The 11,937-nt window shown below is 34.2% G+C and overlaps 3 protein-coding genes across 4 annotated transcripts in view; 1 reads left to right on the top strand and 2 right to left on the bottom strand.

Moving 5' to 3' along the window:
* The window catches only part of LOC111641658 (aspartate aminotransferase, cytoplasmic-like), a 9,326-nt gene extending 6,898 nt beyond the window's left edge, over positions 1-2,428 (bottom strand). Inside the window, exons 1-2 of the mRNA XM_023387859.1 lie at positions 2,303-2,428; positions 200-290 (exon numbers count right to left, since the gene is read on the bottom strand). Of these exons, the coding sequence (XP_023243627.1) occupies positions 200-290; positions 2,303-2,335 (124 nt within the window). The 5' untranslated portion in view covers positions 2,336-2,428. The remainder of the gene's footprint in view (positions 1-199; positions 291-2,302) is intronic.
* Positions 2,429-6,865: 4,437 nt separating this feature from the next.
* Positions 6,866-9,830, bottom strand: LOC111641656 (hemocyanin B chain-like). The gene is made up of 9 exons (XM_023387856.1): positions 9,576-9,830; positions 9,236-9,456; positions 8,934-9,139; positions 8,457-8,853; positions 8,253-8,381; positions 8,031-8,168; positions 7,753-7,939; positions 7,198-7,415; positions 6,866-7,119 (listed from the first exon to the last, which is right to left on the bottom strand). Exons 1-9 carry the CDS (start codon positions 9,778-9,780, stop codon positions 6,910-6,912), a joined length of 1,911 nt encoding a protein of 636 aa, XP_023243624.1. The 5' UTR covers positions 9,781-9,830; the 3' UTR covers positions 6,866-6,909.
* A 745-nt stretch (positions 9,831-10,575) lies between these two features.
* LOC111641661 (putative uncharacterized protein DDB_G0282499) overlaps positions 10,576-11,937 on the top strand; it is a 21,067-nt gene continuing 19,705 nt past the window's right edge. The window contains exon 1 of one of the 2 annotated variants that reach the window (XM_023387862.1): positions 10,576-10,720. The gene's annotated coding sequence lies outside the window, so the exon portion shown is untranslated. Of the gene's footprint in view, positions 10,721-10,776; positions 11,293-11,937 lie in introns of those variants that run through there. The other variant, XM_023387863.1, reaches the window with a different exon arrangement.

Genomic DNA, 11,937 nt, shown 5'->3' on the forward strand with positions numbered 1-11,937 from the left:
CGAATCTTATTATACTTTTGTAGATTACGAAAACTTAATCTTTATCGCTAAAAAACAATTAAAATATATTAAATAATAAAAAGGATAATTAAAATTATTCATTAAATTCATAAACTAGAATAACTAAATTTAATTGCAAAATTCTTTAGTTTAACATAATTTTTTTTTGTTGTAATTATAATAAATGCCACAAAATTACCTCCTATACTTAAATTTACTTTCTGAGGATAATTGTCATCTTGAAATTCCTTTGCAAGTTCAAATAATTCGATCGGTTCTTGAGATTCAACCTTATCAAAAAAAGAAAATGTTTTATCCATGATTATACGGATAAATCTGCTTCACTCGGTTGAATGTTCGGCTTTTGACACTGTTAATAGAATATAAATTGCCAAATGGATAAGTATGTTTTGTGCTCAAGGTTACTGCTTAGGTCAGGCCTGTCAAAGTAAACAAATTCAGGGTTAAATTATAAAGTTAAAAAGATGTTCATTTTATTGATAGCTCTCAATTATTGTTTTTGAAATAGTTTTTAATTAATATAATGTTATACATTTACAGTGCAAAAATCCTTACGTGTTTTTCTTAAAAAATTAAATGTAGTGTTTGTGATTTGTTTATCTCAAGTGAATCGTTTACTTATTTTAATCTGATTGGAATTTAACTTTTGTAACAGCAACATAACATGCATCGATTCAATCGATGAATCTCGGATCGAATCGATCCAAATTCCATATTTTTAAAATGTAGTTTAAGTTATTTTTACATGGTTTTCTCTAAACAAAGTTTAAGTTTTGTATATTATGAATTATATTAAATTTTTGTATTTTTAAAATATAATAACCATTTTAACCAATATTTGTTTGGCCGAACGGCCGAGACGGTTAATTTAAATTAAGGCATCAGCCTATTGCTCTGAGGAATCCGGGGTCAAATCAGGGCGTGTAGTTCCAGGAATTTCTCAAAGGCGGTCGGGCCCCTTACTCCATCGCCCGTCCGACCCTACTGTGGACCTGTATATGGTGCGTAAGTCCCGATTTGTAACATTTTGTTCCTATTAGAAAAGTTTTCACGAAATGTCTCGATTTGTTCATTTCTATAAAAAGAAAAAAAATTGCCAGCAACGAGTTACTTAACTTTCGCGGCAACATTTAAAATTTTGGTGGCGCCATCTGTTAAGATATTTTATTAAAATTTTTAATATGTTTTTAATTATTATGAAATGGTAAAAGGCTTAATTTTGAGAGTAGAGGTGGTTTTTTTTTAAATTGTAAATGATAATAACGAGTAAAATCNAACTCCAGGGACCTTGAAACGTCGAGAAATACAAAACAAAATGAGCAACGAGTTGCTAAACTTTCCCGGCAACATTTAAAATTTTGGTGGCGCCATCTGTTAAGATATTTTATTAAAATTTTTAATATGTTTTTAATTATTATGAAATGGTAAAAGGCTTAATTTTGAGAGTAGAGGTGGTTTTTTTTTAAATTGTAAATGATAATAACGAGTAAAATCGTCATTAAGACCGACCTTACTCGAGATATGACGCATCACGCTCCTGTATTTCCCCACCCAGTCAATCTTTAACCACCAAAATTTAATAGCATCAATCCCCCTAATACACAAACCTCCCTGCAAAATTTCAGGAATTTTTGACAAAAAGCACATGAGTTATTAAGCTTCGAAATAGGATGAATAAAATAGTGCTGTGGCGACAGCTTTGGCGATAAACCCCAAAGTCGCCACAAGGGGAACCCCTGAACTGAACAAACCTGACCTATGACATCACACATTCTTGTTGGATTTGGACCTCTCCAGACGCGTGTAGTATCGTTCCGTGTTTTAACCTGTACAGTCGCGCCATAATTCATATATATAGAATAAATGTTAATCTTTTATTGTATGTGGCCTGGTTTGAAATGATTAATTTCACACAAACTGGTGACCACAAGTGCCATGCATACACACTAACATCCATACATACAGGCGAAAACCCGAATTTTTTTGCATTTCTCGACGTTTCAAGAACCATGACAGTGGCGTGCCGTGACATTTGATGATAGGGAAGCTGTTTCTATAAGAAGCCGACATCCAGGGGCAATCAGTCTATTGCGCGTCAGTGATGGTCTAGGGCAGGGGTGGCCAACTTTTGTGTACATAAGATCTACTTTTTATCTTAAAAATGTGTCGCGATCGACTTGTCGTAAGGATAGTGGCGAGGGGGTGGTGTGAAATACATACTATGTTTAGATAGGTAAGAAAAGCCGCAATTTAATTTAAAACATGAAGAAAAAGTACTTACATTGTAAACAGAAGAAAAATTGAAACTCAACATTGTCACTTTCGAGGACCACCATTTCACCCTTCCTCTTTCTACCGTGTCCCGACCTGTCTCTCTGTTCCTCTTCCCACCTTTTTGTTTTTTGGTTTTACGATCCTTTGTACAATCCTACATTTCTTATTCCCCTTTTACAACCGTACGCAAATGAATAGCACATGGACCGACAAAACCGCATCTGAGGGAGGACGCGGTGGTCCAATATCACTACATTTGAAAAAATATAAAATATTCTTTACTTTTTAAATCTTAAAACAATGCACTTAGTCAGATAGCTCGCTACGAGTGGCTAATGGATGGAATCGAAGACGGTTGCAGAGCGTGCATACACGCGGACTGCCAAATCCCCAGGGTGACGATACCGGTCAATGTCAAATACCTCTTTTGTCGCATCACTAGTATATCTCAAAGGACGCGACAGGGCTGTTGTAGATTTTAAACGTTTCTCACCATAGCTGTAAAAATCTAAATATGTTAAACTTAATAGCCTAGTCATTTGATTTCTAACTACAGTATTTACTATATATCAGTCTCTTGTACTTATTGGCATGTTTTCTTTGTCTATTTTGGATGGGCAAATGCAACGCTTCTTCCATTTTCCACAATTATTAACTCTCTATTACCTCTTAGACAGTGGCGTAGCGTGGGTGTCAGCCGCCCGGGGCGAAGGAAAATTTCGCCGCCCCCTTATTTAGGTATCTCAATTTAAAAGACTAAAATTCAGTTTCTTCACAGAATAAGTAATGAAAAATTTCGTGCTCATTTCAATCGGTCCAATCGTTGGTGCGACAAAAATATGAAATGAAATGGTTCAAATTTTTCAAGATATTGTGAGGTCAGCCGATTGGGGTGGGGTGTTTTCGACAGCCGAGCGGTCATTACTGTCTTGTGGGCGCAGAATGATTCACCGAGACAGGTTTATCATATAAAACCGTTTAATAAAATACGTAAATTGTTCTAACAATAATTCAATATGTCAGGCAGAAGCCTATGTAACGATGGGTTACTATAACAGTTCCAGTAAAAACGGAAAAGTTCGACTGTTCGATCGGTCCTTGGGTATTTTCGGCACGCTGGACACAGAGAACGTTGGCCCCGGGGCACGCACAACACGTGTAGAGATGTCCTCGGTGGACAAATCGAACCTCGATGATTCTGGACGTGACCTCGGTGATTCTGGACGTGACGGGTTAGCGAAACCAGCTCCTCGAGCGTCGAAAGAGCCTACGTTGTATCTCTGGCGTGAGCACCAAATCCCAGCAGGGGAGCATTACGTACCAAAACCCAAGACCTCGTAAAGTTTCCGAAAACGCGGTTTTATCGATTTTTCCACCGCAGTCGCCTCTCCATTGGTCTCCCCTCGTTACATGGCGACAATTCGAAACTCAACGAAGGGCGCGGGAGAGGTCAACGTCGCGTCGGAACACGACTCCTCTCCAACCTCTTATTCCTCGACTTTATATATTGTTCAAAATCTTTTAACAAGACAAAAGGTTCATTGTTTAAATCCGATCTTTAAGTTCGCTCTTTCGCGCTACGAAACTTGACTCATTCAAAAAGTCGTTAATTGCCTCTCTTCGGACCCGGTTTGGGTCCTCACAATATTATTATTATTTATTGTGAAATTTTGCCGCTCCCATTACGCCACTGCTCTTAGAAGGATTTATCGTCAATTTGTGGTTCATAACATGACAAAGGTCGAAATGTAGTTTTTCATTGTAAATATTTTTACAAGTAGAAACCAAAGTTTTCACAAACAAACTATAAACTGTAAGCAATTATTTATTGTGACATCGTCACAATGCCGGGCTACAATTTGTAATCATTTGTAATTTGTAAGAGATGTTGGGTTCGACGAGCGAGAGACAGCGGGTGAAGAAGACCTTTTCCAAGTGCACGTGGCGTCGGGATTATGCGACGCTATACTCTGGGTCCGTCGCACTTGGCCAAGATCTTCGGGGGTCATCCGGCCACAGACCTTGCTGTGGAGGATGTAGAAAGTGACGGCTCGTCCGAGTTGACACTTTTGTTTGGTCGTGTTCCGCCTGTTCGTCCGCGACAGGGACGCCGCTGCCTTCAGGAAGTTGGAACGTGGAGGAATCGGTGGAGAGAGCCGCCCAAGTTTCGGGATTTTGGTATATGGTTTTGTTGCTGCGGACGGTCGCGGTTCCCTTGGCCTAGGCGGTGATCTTCTTCGATTTTCCCATTCTTTACCCCGGATGCGCCCTTCACCTGGATGCGACATTCTTACCGGATTAGACACTTTTCACCCAGACTCGTCACCTTTTCCCGGACGTGACTCATGGACTTGTCTCCCGAACGTGACACTCGGTCGACGACAACGGATTTGACTCTCGATTCTGACCACTCGGACGTGACACGTTTACTCACCAGACGCGACATTCGGCCGACCCCTCTTCCCAAACAGCTGTTATGAGGATCGAGCTTCCCGTTAGGGTAGTCTAGGCTGGGTCAGGACCTTCGCTCTTCTCATGACACTGTTAGGGAAGAAAGATTGTCTGATAAAGGTAACAAATATGTTGACCTTAGGTAACAAATTAACTTCTCGCTTTCTCATTGTCTTTGTGTTTTGTAGGAGCATTTGGGAGGGAGAAGAATCTTTTTTCCCCAACTTTACCACGAAGACCAAGTGGCCGTTTATAATGCAAGTGAATATTTCCCGAAGTCGCCGATGGTAAGAACTCTTTCGTTTTCTTTCTTTATACATCTTATTCTCGTATCGTAATGCACTATTTTTCTGTTTTAGACATGCCGAAAGATGTTTTTCGCTCACACACATACATACATACATACATACACGGACACAACATCACTGTACACGAAGATATAAACCGTTTAACCTTTACTCGAATTCTCGCAGTCATGCAGAGTACGAGGCGCTTGATGTTTACATGTCAAGAGCCTCGTACTCTGTAATTCGACACAATGAAACAATCCGAACACTCGCTTCCCACAAATAGACTAGAACCCCTGGGTCTTCTCCCGGGAAGTGGAAACGCCAATTTTAAAGACTAAAAAACTAAATTGGCAGCCGAAGGGGCTCTGTAAATCACAACTTGCATCGATTAAATAAAATTTCGGACATTTGCATAAATAATCGTTTTGTGATGAAGTTTTCTGTTAAATCTCTGGGAATTTAGTACGGTAAGAAATTATCTGCGCACAAATCTCGCTCGTATTTCAGTATTGCTAACTCTCACCTAAGATCATTAAAGTTGTTCGTGCTCATCGTCTATTTCATCATGTTTGCAATATGGCAGCTGGTGATTTTTTTTTTGCTTTGTTTATCGAGGGCACTAAAATAGGGTTGTTTTACTATTCCCTATCCTTGGTTTCGCAAGATCCACAATTTGGGCTGCTGGACTGTATGGGTCGTGTCTGGACACATTAGGTACAGATCGCTCTGGGTTTTTCAACAGTCCAAATTCGATCTCAGAGCTGTAGACTGAAGTCTTAGCCAATGAAACATCCGGACGTCACCTTGTTATACTAGGTGTTGAAAGTATAACAAGTAGCGACACTTCCGTATAAATAGTTTGTTATTGTACACTAGACACTTCCACACAAATTGTTTTTAGTTAGTCTGCAATGTACCATATCTCTCGCATAATACATTATTTTTGTGAGTAATTGATATTCGATATACACCGTTTTGTTCACGACGTGTTTTAGGAACTTAAATTATATTATTAAAAAAACCGTAAGTGACGATTATGGTTGTTTGAAATTAAATACAGTATAGATATATACATTTTTGTGATATTTTTAACTTTTAGTGCTTAACAAATATTCTCCTTTTTTGCTGTAAAAAGAGAAAACTTGCTAAAACGATTGCAGTTAACGAATATGCTGGCTATTATCTTAACTGTTCGGCTATCCGGCCGTTATCTTGACTATCAAATATCATTGTAAGAAATTAATAATTTTAGAAATATTTTTAATTCATAAATTATTTACATTTATATGTTATGTTTAAATTTCAGTTAGAATTTTTATTGGACAGAATTTGTTACTTTATGTTTTTACTCTCGCACCTGATTTCAAATGAAATATGTAATAAATTTTAATTATAAATATCCAAGACTAATTAAAAAAAGCAATGACTTTGATTAAAATACAGAAGAGATTTCAGATAATTTGTCTAGCTCTGAAGATGAGGATAAAAATTATTGTGTAATATTTTTCCTAATACATTATTGTTTTATGTAAAAACTCTCCAAATTAGTTTTCAATCAATGTATACGATGTTATAATTATTTTCAACAATGTGTAATTCCCAAAAATATTGCTAAAAACGAATCTTATACGACGGAGGAAACGTTATATTAGTTTTTAGTAAATTTTAAGACTAGCAATGAGTTTATGTGTACAGTTTCTAATATTAATATATGTAAATGAAAACGTAATGCAAACAAGAATTAAGGATATCTTATTTATTTTTGAACTTTTAGATAAAATTATCAATATTTAAGTTAAATCCAAAAACCAAAAATTATACTAGGTCTGTTTATGTGCAATTTGATTTTATATATCAATTTAATTTTGTAGTTTTATTCATGATGGACTTCCTGAGAATTGGACATTATGCTTATTTCAGTTGCAGACATATTGGGAAGAAGCCAATCTTTCAAATCTTCTTCTTCAATTTCCCTATCGAATGGGAAACCCATTGGGCGTTTATCTGGATACAATTCGTCTTTAAGTCCACAATAGCTGACTGCATCTGCACACGTTCCAGATCTGTGTGCATGATCAGGAACCTAAAAATAAAATTTAAATATTAGTATAGTTGCATTATCTCAATGACAAGAATCGAAAATATTTGATATGTCTCTTACAAAATCTTGGGTGAAATCTGTTAACATGACAAACAAATGGAAAGGCATTCCTTTGTCTTTTCCTTTGGGGATTAAAAGATGTTGAGGCCAACCACAGTTACATGATTCAGTATGGTGTTCTTCTGTTTCGTCCAATAAACTACGGAAAGTGTAATCTTGATCAACAGTTACACTCGAATCTCGTGAAGAGCGTTCGATGGTATTTATTCCTGGTTCCACTGAATAAATATTAATTTTATATAAAATATGAACGGAGTTTGATTATTAAATTTTCAATTAGAGAACATTTTGAAACAATTTGGTTCTATATGAAAATTAATATTTAGAAGAGTTAATAATTTTTTGACAAATAAAGGTGAATTTCAAAATTACAAATAAAGAAAAATTGAGTTTTATGTTATTTTCTAATATCACATAGAATATATATTTTAAAAATTTACTTAGTTAATAAGCGAAAAATTAATTTAAAGTAGTAAATAGAATAAAAATTAAAACAACAGATAGAAATTTAACGATTTTTCTACGTTTTGATAAATATACGTAACAAGTACTTACATTCAGTTGGGAATTTATCTAATTCTACCATAAGTCTTCTCAATTCGTTAGCTTTTATTTCATTGCCAAGTTCATCGAACTTTGGTGCCAAAAAGATTCGAACGTAAGCATGTCTTGTCTTGGTTCCTTGGTTAGAAACCTTGATTTTGTAAGTGAATTGTTCGTGGTCTAAGTGCTCATAAGTTACCTAATTTTTAAAAGAAGATTATTTGTTGAAGAACTTATTTCGGACTAAAATTCATTACTCAGAATAAAGCAGAACAGGAAAATTTATTTACTTTTACAGCTCCACTTCTGTTAAAGTTAAGGCCATGAGAAACTACGAGTGCGTCCTCTTTGAAGAAGGTTTGAATTGTGTTTACATTTTTTTCTGTTTTTACAGTTACTGATTGAATTTCTACACCAACAAATCCTAGCTAATAAATCAATATTTATATTTAGGATATATGGTAACGTCGTATAATTTTTCTAATAAAAAACGTAAAATAATATTTTATTACCTGTTGTTTGTTATAATTTGGCAAAGTCTTTTTATATTCTTGGAACATGTCATCTATAAATCTGTGCCAACGGTAAAAGATTGGATCCCTCAAAGAAGTAGCAGTATCACTCATTACACCCGGATTTGTCTGTAAATTTTAATCTTATCTTAGTTAAGTTATCAAAATTAAAGTAAATTGTTATAAAACATGATGTTAATTTACTTGATATCTTCCGTCATGATCTTGAGCACGAGCCATAAGCACATGACCCCAGTTATGTAAACTACCATAATAATCATCGTTGATTGAATCATAGCTTGATTCCACTAAATTTCCTAAAACATCGATGCCATGGTCCTCATCTAGAGACACTTCTTTTCCATGTTTATCTACAACTGATCCTAAATGAATGGCATCGAAAATTCTTTCTCTCCATCTTTCCATTTCTTGGACTGACACTTCTCTCATGTCTTGCATAACAACTCCTTCAGGTCTGGAAGCGTATGGTTGACCATTAACAACAGAAGCGAGATGAGAAGAATAACCTTCCAAAGGATCGTGAAAATTATGGAATGGAATCATACGAGGTAATCCATTTGATAATCTCTCGCAATCATATCTACAGAAAATATCAAATTTAATACAGAAAAATATATCATTTTATTATATTAGATATTAGATATTGTGCGTAGTACTTACCGAGCGCACATTTGCTGGTGCATATAGTAAAATAATTCTCCTTTTCTATCTTTGCGTCTTCCTAACACTTCCGCTCTCCAGGTAGCAGGATATACCAGATGCCAATGCCAATGATGTGCATTGATACCAATATCTTCACGGTAGTAAGCAAGGTTGTATTCGGGATCTAATATATTGCCAGTCTTTTCCGATTTTACAACTACCTCCTTAAAAAAAGAAAAGAAAAATATAAACATTTATAAATAGTCATTTTACTTATAACTGAGAACAAGAAAAAAATTAATTAATTAATTAATTAATACTTCTTTGTCATCGTGCATGGCTGCCAATTTATACGCCTTGAGAAGAGTTTCTATTGGCACAAATTTTTCTGGAAAAATTTCTTGGACTGGAGGAAGAGTAACGTGTCTACAGTCGTTACGATGGAGTATAGCCACTGCCACAGCATAAATGTAAAGTCCCTCATTGACAAAGTCACGAGCTTGATGACATAGATCCATAAATTCATCGAATGTTGGTGCAGCTACAAAAATTAATTATTAATTTTAGAATGAGATTTTAATCTATTTCTATGTTGTATTCTACATAAAAGATATATAAACTTAATATAAAACCAGTTCAAGTCTTACACATACTACTCACAAATCAAGATTTCAAATAAGTGTCTCGCTTCTTCCAGATGATCTCTGTGAAAGTATGAGAAAAGAACTCCACGTCCAAGAATTCCCAATCCTTCGAGACGTTCATCTCTCTCTACTTTCAAACTAAATTTCTCTTTTGTTAAAAGAGGAACGTATTGAAAAAGAGGGAGAAGACGCTGCTGCTTTTCTTCAACGTTCAGTGCCATCTTGCCGTCTTTCGTGCCTTGTCAATGAGAGGGCAAAGTGAGCAGGCGACTATCGCGCCCGCCGTCTTTATACCTATTTTATAGATGTCCGACACTCCTTAATATTCTAAGAAGTGTTTTTAGTTGATATATTTAACATTTCGTCAATTAAAACTGCTCAGAAACTTGCGCTATTATTAATATAAATTATCACAAAAACAGGAAGTCATATATAATTTCTTTTGTTATTTTTATAACGCTCCAAATATAGGAGTCTTAAAAATAAAACCCTGATAATTTCTTCGGACAAATGCTAATTTTGTTTTTATTTTTATAAATCTTACATTTTAGAAAGAAATCAAATTTTAATTTTAAGACAATGTATATATGTGTATATAAGAAATCAAGCGTGTTTTACTATCAGTAAATTGTATAACATATTTGACACGAAAGGGAATTTTGCACCTTAAATTTTTTCAAAATGAAATCTAAAATATAATATTAATAATGTAGTATTTTATAAACTCTATTTCAATTTTCTCAATAACGTTAACTTATAGTTCGTCTCTATAGAAAGTACTATACTGTATTTAGATATCGAGATTAATTAAATCCTATCGTTTATATACAATTCTCTCATAGAATTGAATACATGAAAATAATTAACGAAGACAAACTTTGATTATAAATAATTAAATAAATTTAATTTAAAAATACAATTATTAATTCTATATCCATTGTATCTCGTAGGCTATAACTATAATTACATATAATTTTTAGTGCCGCGCTCTAACGTTAAATTTGTTCAAATTTGAAAATGGCGTCGCGGCAATCAGATTTGTTTCGTTTTTTTATTATTATGAAACTTGTTGAGTTGTCATATTTATATTCATGTATATAAATATTTTGCTACGTAATACATTCTTCATTTATAATATAAGCTTTTTAGTCGTGCATAAAGGTAATTTTTTTACGTTATCATTTAGTTTCTTTTTTCAATAATAATGACAATGTTTAATGTTTAATGCGTTTTACATATGATTTAGTTCTTCTTCCTTAAAAACATTTTAATTACATTTTCGTTTGTGATTTGTGGTTTAGGTTTTCGAAGTTATAATGTGTAAAATAATAGAATTGTATTGTTGACAGACGTACATTCCTATGTTACCGAGAGAAGTGAATATCACGAGATACGCCTTCTCGTCATTGCTTACGTATTAAAACAGTAGAAAATGTTCCACGAGTAAAACGTTCCATTTAAATTTTTAACTGATGAGGTATTTATTCTAAATACAAATTTAAATTGAAACGAATTAAATAAATAACTTTTGAAAAATATAAGGATAACAACAAATAAAAATAAACTTAAAAAATATACAAGATTAACAAAATACAATTAAATCTGCAAATAAGAAAAATAGATACTAAAAACTGTGATAGTATAACACAAACCAAATTTGATTATAGGTGGACACATGATTCAGGTGTTTTTATGTCCAAATCTTCTTTCAATTATGTTTTTCCAGGCTGAAGGTAGTATGTTTATGTCACTCGTGTTCCTTTTGTAAATCTCTATTTTTTCCATATTCGTAGCTATGCTTGGAGAATGTACCGTTTTGATGTTCGCTTCATCCCACTTTATAATGACTTTGCCACTAAAATTGTATTATTAAGTGTCTTTTATAGAGTAAGTTGTCATCTGTGAAATATCGAAGGATATCTTTTTTGAGTTTACAAAGTAAAAGTTTGCATAAGAGTCCTGAAATAGGACTTCTCATTGGGACCTCAGATTATTCACAGAAGACAACTTTCTCTATGTAGATGATGTACTTATAATTTGGAGAAATTAACAAGAGAGTTCAGGAGTTTTTGAATGTGATTAATAACAATAGGCGTGGTTTAAAAACTAGAACAATGGAGCACTAGTTGTCTGCACTTCCTAGACATTAACATCTGGTTGAAGAATTGAAGTATTTATACTGATATTGATGTACAGGTAACCCCCGTATAACACAGTAGTTACGTTCCAAAAAATTGCCGTGTTATGCGAAACAAAGAACTAGTACGAAAAGGAGGGTTAGGTTCCAAAAATTAAAAAACATGCTACTATATTTTCATAATTAAGATAAATATCTTTATTAAAATTTTCTTAAGTGATACATATTAATATAAATTAAA

This window comes from Centruroides sculpturatus, unplaced genomic scaffold, assembly GCF_000671375.1.
Source record: "Centruroides sculpturatus isolate CEXI.00-Female unplaced genomic scaffold, Cexi_2.0 scaffold1502, whole genome shotgun sequence".
Classification (NCBI taxonomy): Eukaryota; Metazoa; Arthropoda; class Arachnida; order Scorpiones; family Buthidae; genus Centruroides; species Centruroides sculpturatus.